This window comes from Prionailurus viverrinus, chromosome D4, assembly GCF_022837055.1.
Source record: "Prionailurus viverrinus isolate Anna chromosome D4, UM_Priviv_1.0, whole genome shotgun sequence".
In the NCBI taxonomy this organism is placed as follows: domain Eukaryota; kingdom Metazoa; phylum Chordata; class Mammalia; order Carnivora; family Felidae; genus Prionailurus; species Prionailurus viverrinus.
The window spans coordinates 1624261-1639521 of NC_062573.1; the positions used below are offsets into that span (position 1 = coordinate 1624261).

At 51.8% G+C, this 15261-nt stretch overlaps 1 protein-coding gene across 3 annotated transcripts in view; it reads right to left on the reverse strand.

Moving 5' to 3' along the window:
* The window catches only part of GARNL3 (GTPase activating Rap/RanGAP domain like 3), a 150654-nt gene that overhangs the window by 587 nt on the left and 134806 nt on the right, over nt 1-15261 (reverse strand). For 2 of the 3 annotated variants that reach the window (XM_047829919.1, XM_047829918.1), the window contains exons 24-30: nt 13754-13820; nt 8017-8124; nt 6403-6521; nt 4551-4673; nt 4046-4184; nt 3036-3251; nt 1382-1508 (exon numbers count right to left, since the gene is read on the reverse strand). In XM_047829919.1, the coding sequence (XP_047685875.1) occupies nt 1382-1508; nt 3036-3251; nt 4046-4184; nt 4551-4673; nt 6403-6521; nt 8017-8124; nt 13754-13820 (899 nt within the window). The remainder of the gene's footprint in view (nt 1-1381; nt 1509-3035; nt 3252-4045; nt 4185-4550; nt 4674-6402; nt 6522-8016; nt 8125-13753; nt 13821-15261) is intronic. The other variant, XM_047829920.1, reaches the window with a different exon arrangement.

Genomic DNA, 15261 nt, shown 5'->3' on the forward strand with positions numbered 1-15261 from the left:
CCCCCCCCCCCCGCCCTTACAGGGAAAGCTGGGACATGCAGGAGTCACCCCCGCAGAAGTTGGCGTCTGCAGTCAGCCAGCCATACTTCATGGGCTGTTGGGAGTTTTAAAGGCCAGTGGTGACACATAGGCCGTGTTTGTGAGGTGCTTTTTACTTTTCTAAAGGGCAAATCTGGATAGTGTCACTCTCTGCCTAAAACCCTCCTGGGGCTCCCCACGGCCTGAAGATAAGGCTCAAAGTTCTACCCACAGGACCACAGACCACAGGATCTGGCCCTGCTGACACTTCTGCCTCCTCCCAAGCCACCCCCATCCCCTCTTGATAGCTGCAAAACCAATTTGACCAAATTCAGTGAGTTTGTTCATTCAACAAGTACTCATTAGGCCTATAAAAGCCCCCGCCAAGACTTTGGCCACTGAGCGGGCCATGTTGTGTCTGCCTCAGGGCCTTTGCCCCTGCTGTTCCCCTCATTCCTTCTAATTCAGTCAACGCTTGGCTCGATGCTACTTCCTCAGAGAAGCCCTCTTGAACCCTACCCACCCACCCCAATTTCACACCAGGAGGTGTGGTCCACGAAAGTTGGACTTGTCACCCAGGTAGGGGCTCAGTTTGTTAGATTAAAGCATCTGTGAGTGCTGCCCCCTCTTGGCCAGGCTAATGCTTCCTGTGTCTATGAGACCTGGCTCAGCCTTTCCTGGTGTTTGAGACCCTCCCTGCCCCAGGTATGGGGCAGCTGGCACTCCTGATTCCTCTCCATCACCTTGCGACCCCAGAATGCTGTCATTTCTAGAATGTTCTTGTTGGACTTCCTCCCTCCCTGGGCCTGTGGACCCCCAAGAGTGATCTTCATATCCCTAACACCCAGCTCAGTGTCAGGTGCTCTAAGAATGTATGTTGAATGGATTAATGGAGTCTGGACACGTGCCCCCTTACTCTCTATACAGGAGCACACAGGATTGCTTGAGGGACACAGAGGCTCTCAGGGGACAAATTAGTGGGACTCAACAAACGTTCATTGACATGGGATGCGGAACTGCCATCCAGAAAGGCTGTACCTGTTTCTATTCCCACCAGAAGCACTGGAGAGGGCCTATTTTCTGTCACTCCCACTGAGCATTTTGGTTTAAAAAAATCTCTGGTGAGCTGGTGAGCAAAAAAAAAAATAAAAATAAAAATAAAAATAAAAAAAAATAAAAATTCTCATAATGTATTTTTATTTGTTGAATTGTGAGGATGTTCATTTGCACGGGTCCCTCCCTGGGCCAGCCGGGGGTCCTCAGAGAGGAGCTGGATGCTGACCATCTGCCTACTGGCATCATCAGTCAGCAGAAAGGGCCACTACCCTGAGCAGGGACAGCTGGGGACGGCCTCCTCCTATACCTGTCGCTGCTAGTTGATCTCGCTGTCCCTGGCTTGGGGCCTCCTTGGCTTTCTTCTAATTGCTTCCGGGCTTTTGATTTGGGCTTTGGCGCTCCTTCTGACTTGGGTCCACCTTCATCAGAGAGGCCTGGATTACGGGGGAGAAGCACAGTTCAGAGGGTTATTCCCACAGGGCTGTCATGGAGACAGAAAGTGCCTTTTGTTGTTGTTGTTGTTGTTGTTGGTTGGATATTGGTCCATTATTGGGATAGAGGCAGGAAAGGCTTTATGATAAAGTATATATTTTAGAGTAATTGGTTTTCTTGTTGGTGGAAGGTTTTTTTTTTTTTTTCCTGATCATAAAGAATATATGTACAGAAAGAAAGAAAGAGAAAAACAAAGAAAGAAAGGAAAGTGAGGGACTCAGGAGGGTCTAAAAAAGGGGAGAAAATGTACGATCCTACTACTGCAAACTAGAATTCTACAGTTCTGAGGCTCAATTTCAGAAAAGCACGGTGGTTTATAAAACAGCGGCTGGCAGATCAAGCTTTTGTAGGGAATCGTGGGTTAAAATAGCAATACGCATACTTTAAAAGCACAGTGGAAGGCACCCACTTCTAAAATTGACCCACAAAGCCTGCCCTGTCAGGTGGCCTGCATCCCCGCCCCTGCTCTCAGGAAACAGGACGGCAAGGCGGGGATGTGCCAAGGTGAACCTTGCCGTTTTAGGGCGTGCAGGTCCCAGTTAAGTTTCAAACCGGTTCTTACTGGTTTAGCACATCGTTTCCATTTTTCCTCACTTTGTTTTCATAATTGGGAACAGACGTGTTTGTGGCAGTCTAGCCTCTGCACAACTCTCACGGTGATTTGTGCTTCTCTGGTCCGGCCTCCCATCTTGGTAACAGTGAAAGAGAAGGGCGTACCCAATACCTCATGTCTGTGCCATCCCCACAGACCTGCCCCCATGGTCTATGGGCTTCAAAAAGCAATAACTGAACTGCACCACAAATAGTAAAAAAAAAAAAAAAAAAAAAAAAAAGGTAAATTTAGGGGCGCCTGGGTGGCTCAGTCGGTTAAGCATCTGACTTTGGCTCAGGTCATGATCTCACGGTTCTCGAGTTTAAGCCCCGCGGCAGGCTCTGTGCTGACAGCTCGGAGCCTGGAGCCTGCTTTGGATTCTGGGTCTCCCTCTCTCTCTGCCCCTCCCCCACTCATGCTCTGCCTCTCTCTCTCTCTCTCTCTCTCTCAAAAATAAGCATTGAAAAAAATTAGAAAAAAACACGGTAAATTTAAACTTCCAAACACACAAATATGTTATCTGAGAAATGCACATTATAAATCCTTCTAGACGCTTTCTAGAAAAATCAGACATATACAGATACTTCTATCTTAAAAAATGGTGTCAGACTAGATATACTGTTTGCAAACTCCCTTTTCTGCCCTTGGCATGGTTTGGGTGGCCTCCCACACCAATAAATGCAGACGGACACATCGTGTCCATGAGATAACTGTACAGTATTCCTTGGTGTGGCTGCACTGTAATGTATTTATGAATCCTTTACTAAAGGGAAAGTTTCTTTTTTAACTCATGCTCTTTGAGGATGATTAGTATCCAAAGATGAAACCAGCTGGTCTATTCACGAACAGTGAAAACACAAAACCGGCACATCGTTACCCAGCAGCTCCCTGCGGGTCCTGCTCGCTATTTCTTTAATCTCCATGCGGGACAGGGACAGGGAGTGAGTGACAGGGATGGCAGCGATGCCGAGGCCGATGGACGTGGGCGGGGTGACGGCCTTGGAGACCAAAGGCGACTTCAGAGGTCGTTCGATGCTTCTGCCCACAAGGTTTCTGAGTGGGATCTTGTACAGATTTTTGGACTGAGTTTCACCTGAAATATGATTTGAAAAAGAACATGAGAACTTTAAGAAAAGTCTGCACTGTTTGCAAAAGGGGTGACTTCTGGTGCCTCAACCCAGTTGGCATGAAGGAAGAAATTATGCCACATGCTGATCTCCCAGGCCTCGTTAGGGGCAACGGAGTGATGGAGCCTGACGGCCTCGGCTTTTAAGGGCATGGTTTTCCCAGGTACGTGGGCTAAAATGCACCCGCTACGGGCTCCACTTGCCCAGGAGAGAAGAGCAGACGGGAGGGCAGACGGCTGCAGCACACTCAGCAGCACTGACTGCCTGTTTAGGGAGCCCCGAGCTTCTCGGGGACAGGAGAGGTAACGACTGACGCGGTGAGCAGTCGGGAAAAGCGCGGCGCTCAGAGCAAAGCGGTAACCACGGCAAGGGCCTCTGGGATTCGTGAGCAAAGCCAGATGGAGCGAAAGCTGGGTGTGCTCAGCAGTTTTCAGGGCTCTATCCTTTAGGCTATAAAAACCCACCGTATCGTTAGCATCCCCCAAGGAAAAACACCTTTGCTGTGGCAAGTTGGGACCTCCAGCCCTCAACACCCTCCTCCCCGCTGAAACGGTTATTTTCATGGGACTTTTTGGGTTGTTATTACCAGCTTTCTTAAGAATGCAACCAAAGCATTCAGAATGCGAGGTGTTGTATTTTTTATAGCGTTCAACAGCGACTCTGTTAGGCAGTAATCGGGTGTCGCTATTCGAGAATGAGCTGGAGAAATCAGATTGGATTAAAAATATCTATTAATAAGACAGTAAACATTGGACTTCACCTTCCCCCAGGGAAGAAGGAAACACTGGAGTCTCTCGGCCCGGGGGTGTCTGAGGAGAATTGTGGGCACTGGCCCCCTTGGAGCTGCCTCCGGACGAGACCTCATTCACAGCAGCGGCTGCTGTGAAGTATATATCCGACTAGAATAAAAGAGAAAGCATTACGGAGCTGCCTGGCTCCCTGTACCCACGACCCTCCTGTCGTCACGGCAGAGCCCGCAACGGTTCCTCGGCTCCGCTGCTACGTCCTCGGGGCCTGCAGTGCAGTGACATGCCTGGGCAGGGGACTTCCAGAGCCAAAGTCCTGCACTGTCACCCCAGACCTTTCCTGAGCATTCAGTTTCCCGGCATTTCCCCTCATCCGTTTGTTGAATGACAACGGAGATAAGGCTGTTTCCCACGTTTCTTCTGCAGACACACACCTAGTGCACACTGGCCTAACAGGAACCTCAGGCACCCCCAGAGTTAGGCCTGGAAAGGATTTTGGATTCAGTCGGGTCAACGTACAGATGGGGAAACGGGCCGTTCATTCACGGATTGGGCCAACACTCGCGCACACCCACGACGTGCCGGCTTTGGTGGTAACAGCAGTGTTGTGCTGAGGCCAGCCTCCAACTGACCCGTGAGTGCCTATACGGGGAGTTTGCAAGTTAAACACAGCGATTATCCAGCATAAATACATTACATGAAAAACAAAGGTACCAGGGCACCTGGGTGGCTCAGTTGGTTAAGCAACTGACCCTCGGTTTTGGCTCAGGTCATGATCCCACGGTTCATGCGATCGGGTCCGGTATTGGGCTCTGTGCTGACATCGCAGAGCCTGCTTGGGATTCTTTCTCTCTCCCCTCCCCCGAGCACACACATGCACTCTCTCAAAATAAATAAACTCTAAAAAAATAATAATAAAAATAAAAACGAAGGTACTAAATGTCAAAATTCGACCTTTCCTAACTTTATGGCTACATTTACCACTATCTATGCTCTTGAGGCTACTGACATCAATAGCATCTGCGTGGTGAAAATCCTGCAAATAGCACGTGGCTTCCCGACCCTGAGTTCAGTGGGTTCACGCTGGAAGCCGCACATCCTAATGGTGGGACTATTTACACCATGGAAATGGGCAAACATTACAAATCAGAGATCGATGTGTTGTTTTGTTGACCATCTAGGCTCGGTGTGATAGACAGAATTTCTGATGGTGAGGATAAAGTAGATGCGTGTCGAGTCCACTGCTGATAGCGGAAGAAGTTCTGGTTTAGTGACTGATTTGTACCAGAGTGAGAAACAGAGTAACAGCAGATCACAAATCAGATTTAATGACAACAAGCTTATTGGAAGAAGAATTAACGTACTGACATAGAACTCCCAGGTGTAAAATCAGGGTCGACCCGCAGCCATAGGTTGGCTGTGGGTTACAAGAATTAGCAAAAATTAGCGAACGGACTTGTGAATGCCAACTGGCTAAACAGATTTTAAGATAAAAAGCACTGTCCATGATATTATTTGTAAACCATAAGCTATTTTAATTTTTCCATTGGTAAAATTTATAGCCAACTGAGGTACATATATATGTATGTGTGTACACACACACACACACACACACACACATATCCTGGAGGGCTGGCAATGAAACCTTTAGCAGCATGACACTGGCGCTGTGTTAGTAAGATAGCCAGTCCCTGACTTGTGGAACTGGCAGCCTCGTAGCGGAGACAGACAGACAAGGAGTAGCCCACCCACATAAGGGGATGCGTGATGCACGTCAGGATGGAGAACGAGCCACGGGCCTGGCAGAGGGACCATCCAGGCCTGGCAAGGCCAGGGCAGACTGTGTGGGGCTGACAAGGGAAGGGCCGGGATGAGACCGCCCGGGTTGTGTGCCAGCGACAGAAGGCACCTTACAAAGTCATCTTTGTTCTGGTGTCCCTTGGTTTTGCTCAAACTCTCTTGCTAGATGTGGGTTAGTCGATTAGCCACATTTCATGGGACACAAAATCAAGCTAAGGATGGAAAGCAGCAGAGGAAGAAAGTGACCCTCTGAGCTCGTTCTTTTCTAGATTTGGGCTGTTCCTCAGAGCAGCGGGGACCCCTGATCCAACCCCGTCTGACTACATACTCCTCTCTTCAGCCGACAGCTTCCCAACTGCTACCAGCACCGGGTGACACTCTAACAAAACCAAGAAGGGGCGCTCCGAGGCCCGAGGGGGCCACACGGGAAAACCCGACGGCGGTCCGTCTCCCGCGTTTTCGCTCCCGCCGGCGCTCCGGCACACGGGGGCCTGACCCGATGAGACGGCGTCCGTGCCCTCCTGGAGCTCGGCTGCTCGGGCTCCCAAAGACCCTCGGACAAGTGACTCACCCTGGAGGCCACGAGCTGCAGCTGCGGCACGACGGCCGTGTGGACGAGGTTCCCGTTCACCACCAGGCGGATCTCCATGGAGTCGGTGGTGAAGGCCAGGAGGTATGGGAAGGCGCAGACTGCAAGGCAACGGGGCGCGTCAGCCCCCAGCCCGCCGGCTTGGGGCCCTCGCCGCCCCGGACGCTCCCGTCTCCCCCATTCCTCTGGCTGCTTCTCTCCCTCCTCCCCGGGCATGTCCCCCCCCCGCCCCCCCCCCCCGCTTCTACGAGCGCCTCATTCCTGAGGCAGCCTCCCCTTAGCTGGCAGGCTTCCGCTTGAAGCAGCCGTGTGTGGTCTCCATTTCTCCTTGTCCCCGTCTCTACTGCGGTCTCACAGGCCGGTCTCCTGGAGGCTCACCGGCCCAAGTCCCGACAGACATTCCCCCTCCTTGTCCAGGCTACAGCGCGGCCCTCTCCTCCGGTGCGTGCTGTTCTGCCCGGAACCCCGGCCTTCAGGGGCTCTTCCTGCTCTGTCACTTGTTTCCTCCTCCGTGCTCCTCCAGTCACGTGTGCCCGAGCAGGGGCCATGTCCTCACTGTCCCTCACAGGGTACTTCGGAGTCAATGGGGTTGTTGAGTTATTTGTTAAAGGTCAGCCCCTCTTTTTGAAGTGGTTTTTTATGCCACACTGACTTCCAGGCCCCCAAACTGCCCTGGTTGCCCTGGGCCCTCACCTTTGACTTCCCCATTGGCCACTTCACTCTCCCACGCTCCCTCACGCTGGCCTGCTCTCTCTTTGCTCTCTCCGTGGTCAACTCCCTCCTCTCGTGGCTTTACCCAGGGGACGTTCTCTCACACCCTGCCTCTCACCTTGCTCTCTCAAGTGACCTCCAATGTTGGGGCTCAAAAAACCTGAAAGCGATTTTCAATCCTTCCTTCTCTCTCTCTTTAGCCAGATCTCATCCATCACCGAAGCCTGACTAGATCCTCCAGTATCTGGATGGGGTCCTCTGTTCTCAAGACCCTAGAATGTTTGCCTACCGTCACATCCTTGGCCTTGGAGGAAAACAGCACTGACTCGAACATTCTTGGCTCTGATCCGACTCTCACCAGGCAGATGCCCAGCTGCGGATCCTGCACCCCAGAAGGGAAGCACCACCTCTCACGCCCTGATGTTTCAGGGGCAGGCAAAGTATCCGAGTTTCTGGGACTCTTGGTTTTCGAGCTCTAAAATACGTTAAGCACGGCACGGAATGCCTTGGGCTTCTCCAAGTCAGTCAGTGTTTTAAGGCCGGAGATCTCACGCTCAAATTGTAGGAAAAGGAAAGCGAAGCCCAGAAATGAAATGATACTGAAAGATACCCAAGTCCTGAAAATCGGGATTTCGTTGCTCTCAAATGCTCCCATGCTCCCAGCTGGGAGGCACAGTGGATGGCAACAGTCCCAAAGGGGGAACAGAAAGGAAAACAATTGAAAAAGGAAAAGAACACTCTGAGCACCCCTCATACTCACATAACTCATGGCAGTCCAGCAGCAAGCCAGTAAGTTGGCTGACACGGGACCGAACAGATCAGACGGGTCCACGTGGGGGGTGGGGGGTGGGGGGAGGAGGGCAAAACGATCGAGGGTTTTCTTACCAATTGCATAAGGAGCCTGGTTCCAGCAGAACTGGAAATCTGACGCACAGGGTTGAACCAAAAAAGAGCCCCCATTAAACGGGCAAACCTTTTTATAGATGCAACTGTCTGCAACAAAACAACAGCGACTCATTTTTTTGTTAGACACAACGCTTAGGGCCGGGTAATTAGATATTTGAAAAACAGGCAACCAGAATAGCATCCTATCTGCTAGGTCTTCACAGACAGCCGGTACTAACCCCGCCACGACGCCAGGTTCTCAGGCCGGGAGGCAGTCGGAGCCACGGCCATGACACTACAAGCAATGGCGGCTGCATTTGGGAAGGACTTACTATGTGCCGGGCACCGAGCTTTACAAAAGTTAGCTTATTTAGTCTGAATGCTTTGAAGCAGGTGCCATGATTATACTCGTCGTGCAGATGGCGAGACTGAGGCCAGGAGAGGTGAAGCGGCTGGTCCAGAGTCTCACAAGTACCACCCGGGGGGGCAGGGTTTGAACAGAGGTGTGCTGGACTGCAGAGAAGAAGGGACACTTGGTGACGGGGCCGCCTGGATGGAGGAGGCCCTCCTGCCTCACTCAGCAGGACAAGCACGTTGGGAGCTGGATACTCCCGCCACTGGCTCCCCCCCCCCCAACATTTTGCTAGGAAAACTTGAAGCCATGTGCCTGTGTCACCTTGGGGAACACGGCCAGAATTCGATTAAGGCCAGGCTGAACAACCGCCCGTTCCTGGCCTGCTCTGAGCTCGAAGCACAGGTCCAGGTGGCTCAGATCCTCTCAGAGTGAGAAGGTCCGTACAGAAGCAAAAGCTCCTTTTATTCCAGAAGCCCATCATGTTTTACCTGTACAATCTTATTTTTAATTGAATTATTTTTAATTATTTAAAAAAACAGGTTCATGGGGCTATAATTTATACGCTATAAAATCCATCCACGGTAAGTGTACAATTCACTGTATTTTCTGTAAATTTACAGAGGTGTGCAACGCCACGGTCCAACTTTGTGACCTCTCTCTGACCCTAAAAAGAAACTGCACCCCCGCGAAGCAGCCACTCCCACCCCTGGCTGGAACGGAGAGCTGTGTCCCCGCTGTGTGGCGTGTGGCGAGGCACGTGTGTGAAAGCTGGAGCTGCTGGGCAGGGCCTGAAGGCTTCAGGAACTGGTTCCTCCTCTCATGATGCCTTTCTGGAGACTTCCTTCCCTGGAGCCACTCCTCAGCCTGCTGGCTCCTCTCACTCTCTCTCCCCACATCCCCGCTTCTGGTGATTCTAAGTGTCACCTACATGCTAATGATGGCTCCCAAATGAAGGTGTCCCGTGGGCACTCTCCCGAGTCCCTGGGGCCTCCGCTAGCATATCGGGGAGGCACTGATGTGTCCAAACTCAACTCTTGATGTTCCCTCCTAAACTTGCTCCTCTCAGAGTTCCCCTCGTCTCAGGAAATGGTATTCTCCATTTTTCCAGTTGCTCCTGTTCCCAGGGACAGCCTCCCTTCTCTCCTCCCCCACATGCCCTGCTGGCTTCGTCAAGCAAATGATCTTGGTTCCCGTATTTCAAACACCCCTGGGGCTGGACCACATCTCAGCACCTCCGCTGCTGTGTGCTGGTACAAGCCCCTGCCATCTGTCATCCCACGAGTGCAGGCACGAGCTTCCGTGAAGTTCTCCGCACAGTGGCCCACGGTCCTTTCACCCATAAGTCCCATCCTGTCACCCCTCTGCTCAAAATCCTCTGGCTGCTCCCCAGAGTAAGAGGCTCTTCATCTCCCAGGCCCCCCCTCACCCCCGAATCTGGTCCTCTTCAGATACCATTTTCATCCACTCACACCTACACTCACTCTGCTGGGGCCACAGCAGTCAATGAAATACTAGAATGTTCCTGGAACACAAACCCCTTCTTGACTCCCTCAGGGTCTTCTCTCCGAGCGCCCCTCCCAGGCAGGCCTTCCTTCGCCACTTTCCCTAAATGGACACCTGCACTCCCCAGTCCTGCTGAACCCTGGTCCCTCTCCCTGTTTTATTCCCCTTAGCACATACTACCGTTCCACATACTGGATGTTTTTCTTATCCTTTTAATTGTCTACCTGCCCTTAAAAGGTACACTCTGAGAGGCAGGGATCTGTGTATATTTTACTCACTGCTGAAACACCTAGGCACCTTAGGTGCTTAGTAAATATCTGCTGAATGAGTAAATGGCCCTTCCCTCCCTGTCCCCACTCAGGAAGGACAGGTCAGAGATGTGTCCCTCAAGGCTCCGGTCCCTTACACACACCTCCTCTCCACCCCCGAGGCCTGCCCCAACTCCCATCAGAGGCCAGCAAACTGCTGGTGGGTTTGAGGGGGTCTGGGGTGGAGGAGACCTGAACTTGGGAAGCACAGAGCATGCCGGATGGCGAGAGCAGTGTGAATGTGCCTCGGGGGCTCAGCCTGTCCCACGGTGAAGCTGTCGGCCTGAGAAACGGTCACACAGGCATGGATGAGGTGCCCCAGACTGCAGTTCAGGGGCCTCTCCCCTCCCCCTTCCACCTGAATAAACCCCAGCGACTCCAATAGGACCCCAGAGATGTAGACGGCTCTCCTTCCTGATAACCAATACGGGTGGTTTCTGTACCTGAGGCCGGGGGGGGTGGGGGGGGTCCAAATCAGACCGAATTGATTTAGAAAAGTAAGCAAGGCATGTCTCTCGAGGCCCAGAGCTGTGAAGCACGTTCACAACCAGGGTGCTGGCGCCCATACCTGGCTCTCCCCTAAACTGTGAGCTCACTGCGGTCCCTGGCAGCTCCGTTCACTGCCGTGTCTCCAGAATCTAACTCGTGCCTGGCACAGAGAAGGTCATCTGTTGTGGTTTAAAAAGGAAAGCCTGGATCGGGGGCTGGGGTGAAGGGCAGGATTCTGAAAACGTCACAGGAAGCAGCTAGGAGTCCTTGACCTTCACTCCTCTGACTTTGCCCATCCAGCTGGTGGGGAGTGAGCAGGTGACAGACACTATCTCTAGTGTTAAAACGAATTTCCCTGAAGTCCCTTTCTGCGTGTAGAAAAGCCTACGGAGGTTACCAAACAAACTGGATTCTGACTGCTGCTCTGATGAATCTGGAGTTAAAAGGAGGAAAGAGAAAATCTTGCTGTGCCTGGCAACGTGTTATGGACTTCACTGGTAAGATCCTGTTAACCTGCACAGCAGTCACGAGTGGTGGGTTCTGTATTCGTCACGTGACTCATCCGGAAGTTAAGACATAGGCTAGATAGGCTCGCACTGAGAACAGCACTTGCGTGAGCTTTTCTGGTTTCCTTGCACGATTATCTTTAAAACACCATCAGCAAACAGAGTTCACCTTTCGTAGCGAGATTTGTCATCTGCATTAAGTGTGAATCATTACTGCACGCTAAGGTCACAGCCAAGTTTTCTTTCTTTTTAAGTAGCCTGACTCTGATATTCAAGCTAGAAATGCATCACAAGAAAAGAAGACCATCCGTTGAACTACTTCTACTTTGTCCCCCTGACATCTACCTTGCAAATACACTTTTCTCAAAGAACACATAACTGGAAGTTGTAGTTTCTATTACAAAATACTTTCATCTTTAACATATCTGAGATAAAAATCTCTTTCTACGACACTCCGAATTTATAAAAGCTATTTGTTACTTCGTTTTGTTTTGTTTTTTAATTTTTTTAATGTTTATTTTTGAGACAGAGAGAGACAGAGCATGAACGGGGGAAGGTCAGAGAGAGAGGGAGACACAGAATCGGAAACGGGCTCCAGGCTCTGAGCCATCAGCACAGAGCCCGACGCGGGGCTCGAACTCACGGACCGTGAGATCATGACCTGAGCCGAAGTCGGACGCTTCACCGACCAAGCCGCCCAGGCGCCCCTATAAAAGCTATTTGTTACTTCGTTTTGTTTTTTGATAGAAAGGAAGCTGATAAAAATCAGCTGCAAACACTGCAGGGGGCAAGATCCTTCTACAGCACCCTGTCGACAAGGGCCTTCACTGCGCAGGCGTCTGATGAAAACAAGCGAACGCAGCAGCCAGTGCGTGTGGGGGAAGGAGTTACAGAAGTGGCCCGGGTGACCGTGGGGAAAACCAACTGGTTCTCCGGGGTTGTTCACCGGGGACCTGGCAGCCTTCTGGGAGAAGGAGGGAGATGGAAAAGGAAAGCCAGGTTCCGGACCCAGAGAAACGGACAGAAGTGGCACTGTTTGGGGAAGACAGAGGCAGGTCTGGGAATCTCCAGGATTGCTAAGGCCTTGACCCGCGTGGCATCTAAAGACACAGAGCTGAGCTTCTGACGGCTCAGTGGGTCTAGGGAAACAGACATACACCGATCCCATGCCGAGACGAAACCAGAGCCTGAAGTCAGGAGACCACCAAAGCCGGGGGTAATGACCTGGAGAGGCCACTTGAACCACACCCGGCACAGCCCTGGGCCACTCCCGCCCAGGGGAACCCGGTCTGCTCCCGTCCATAAGCTTCCAGTGTGGCACAGAGAGGAGGTCCATCCACATTTGTTTCCGTGTTCCCTTTTCATCTTGGGACTAATCATCCCATTCTGATAACCTGCTCTGTCTTTCTGTTCTGATTTTCTCTCCCACCTAAAATCCTTCCTATCCTTTCAAGCGGTTAAAAGAAAAAAAAAAAAAAATCGACATCAGTTTGTAAAGCATTTGGCCACAAGTTTTTGTCACAGATTTTTCAATAAATTGAAAAGGCTACCCTTTAAAGCGATTAAAGAAAAAGATAAAGAGATTTTCTGGAAGTGACTTCAAACACGTGTCCCCCCGCTCCGCTGGGCCCTGTAACAGGGACACAGGGCGGCAGGGGCAGCCTGGGTCCAGCCCCGGGGGTCCAGGGACCACTCTGGACACAGTGTGCATATTGGCCCTCTCATCACAGGGGCTGTCAAATCTCACATCTTGCAAGACGAGGTTTACCAAACGGAGTTCTCTGCTGGTAGTTAGCTCTCCCATACTTATTAATCAAAGATTAATCAAAGTATTGGCCCCACGCGGGCCGATTAAAATCACTACTCTAAATCCATACAATTATAGGTGAAAAAATATGTTTTATTGTTTTAGTTAGACTGGGCAGGCTGATCTAGGAAAATGCCTTACTACTTTTGGCCTTAAGAAGATCCTTTGTATAATATTAGCTTTTGAAAGGCTGAAAATTCTTACAAGACCCTCTTTGATGCATTTGACCCGGTCTGTCCCAAACCCACCCTGCCACCCGACCCAAACCAGCCCAGGTGAGGCCGGATACGCCAGGTTGAGGCTGATTTTGTTAACCCCTGAGAAACCGAAGAGTAGAATAGTAACCGTGGCTAAAATTAGGGGCCCTGGAATCAAGAGGGCCCCAAATGTGAACCCTGGGTCTGCTGTTCTGTAGCTGCATGATCTTGAGAAAGACAGGTCACTTCTCCAGGCCTCAGGCGCCTCATCTCCAAATACAGGTAATAAAGGTCCCTGAGAATTAGATGACACAGTCACTGGAACGTATGGAGCCCAGCACACGGCACACAGTAAGGGCTCCCTAAGTGGAAGCCACTGTCACCACCTCGCATCCTGGAGACAGTGCCCTTGAACCATCTGACCAGGAGGTCTGGGAGAGCCAGGTCGGAAATGCAACTCAGAGCCGCTCCCTGGGGTGCCCTTAAGGTCACAGGAACAATATGTCAGGTAGATCTACGGCTGAGTCCCTTGGAATTGCCCAGAAAAACAACAGTTAATTTTAGCAACTTACAGTTGTAACACAAGAGGAGCCCGGCTTCTCCGTCTTCGTACACATCAATAGCTGCCACAAAATTAACCTGCAATGGGGAGGGCAGCGGCGGTGAGCAGGCTGGACGCGACATGTTAAAAGACTTTCTCAGGTTCAAAGGTTTAGCGGGGGCCCTTAGCTTTCTGTAGACTCGGGCTCCGTGGGATCACTTCCACCTGGGGCGGCCACGACTGCAACACACAGAACGGCCTCCCCTTCCTTTCTCCACTGGGACTTTGTCACTGTCTTTTCTGCCCTTTGAGGAGCTCGGTGGGGGGCGGGGGTGGGCTCTCTGTTAACAGAACTCCTATCTAGGTAGTGCTCTGGTTCCCCAAGCTTCCTCGCAGGGGTAATTCAGTTCACTTGCACATCGGCCCCGGGGAGCGCGCGGTGTCATTCCCACTTCACCGATGAAGAAAGTGAGGCTCAGTCGGTTGAGTGCCGACTCTTGATGTCAGCTCAGGTCACGATCTCACAATGTGTGAGATCGAGCCCCGCATCAGGCTCTGTGCTGACAGTGCGGAGCCTGCTTGGGATTTTCTCTCTCAATCTCTCTCTCTCTCTCTCTGCCTCTCCCCTGCTTGCATGCACACTCTCTCTCAAAATAAATAAACTTATTAAAAAATAAAGATGAGGCTCAGAGAGGTGAAGTCAGCGAGTAAGTGCCACAGCCGAAGTTTGAATGGGTCTCTGGTCCTTCGCTACCTCACCGCTCTGTACTTGAGCCAGGCTCCCCGCCGCCCCCCGCCCCAAGTGTGGAGAGTGTCACAATCTCGAAACCACTGCGGCAGGTCTTCGCTTCTATTCTCTGGCTCTCCCGCGCTTGGAGGGAGGCAGCACGACGCAACAGAACGGGCGCCGGAAGACCCGCTTCTGAGATCTGGGCAAACTCCCCTCCCCAGGCCCTCGGTGCCTGGTTTGAGAACACCGCTCAACCTGGTGATGTCCTGGGTCCCTCCGGAGTTCCAAACCCTGGCCCTCTGTACGTGTCCCGTTCCTCTTACTCCCTCACTTGCCTTCACCCTGCAGTCTGGCCCCCACGCGATCGGGGTCTGCCTTCTCTGGGCTCGACAAAGATTTCCTTCTTCCCAGAGCCGAAGATGTCTGGCCAATGCTCATCTCTGCCCAGCTCTCCACTGCCTCTGACCCCTGGCATCTCCCTTCCTCTCGCCCGCTCTCCTACCTCAGAGTCCTCTTCACGTCTAGGCCCTTCCCTCACTTAGAAAAACGCTCATCTTTTATGGCTTCACCTTTTACTCTGAGCTCAAAATCCCTAACCCTCCCACCTCAGGCACCTGTTCTCCTCAGCCCCTGGCTCACGTTTCTAAGCCTTTCGTTCTTGTTCTCAACCCAACAGATTCCACGTCCAAGTCACCGAGAGGCAGGAGGCAGTGCAGGGAGGCGGGTGGGAGCACGGACACCGGTCAGGCGGACCCGAGAGAAAATCCCGCCTGCACCACTTACTGCCTCTGTGGCTTGTGGCAAACGGC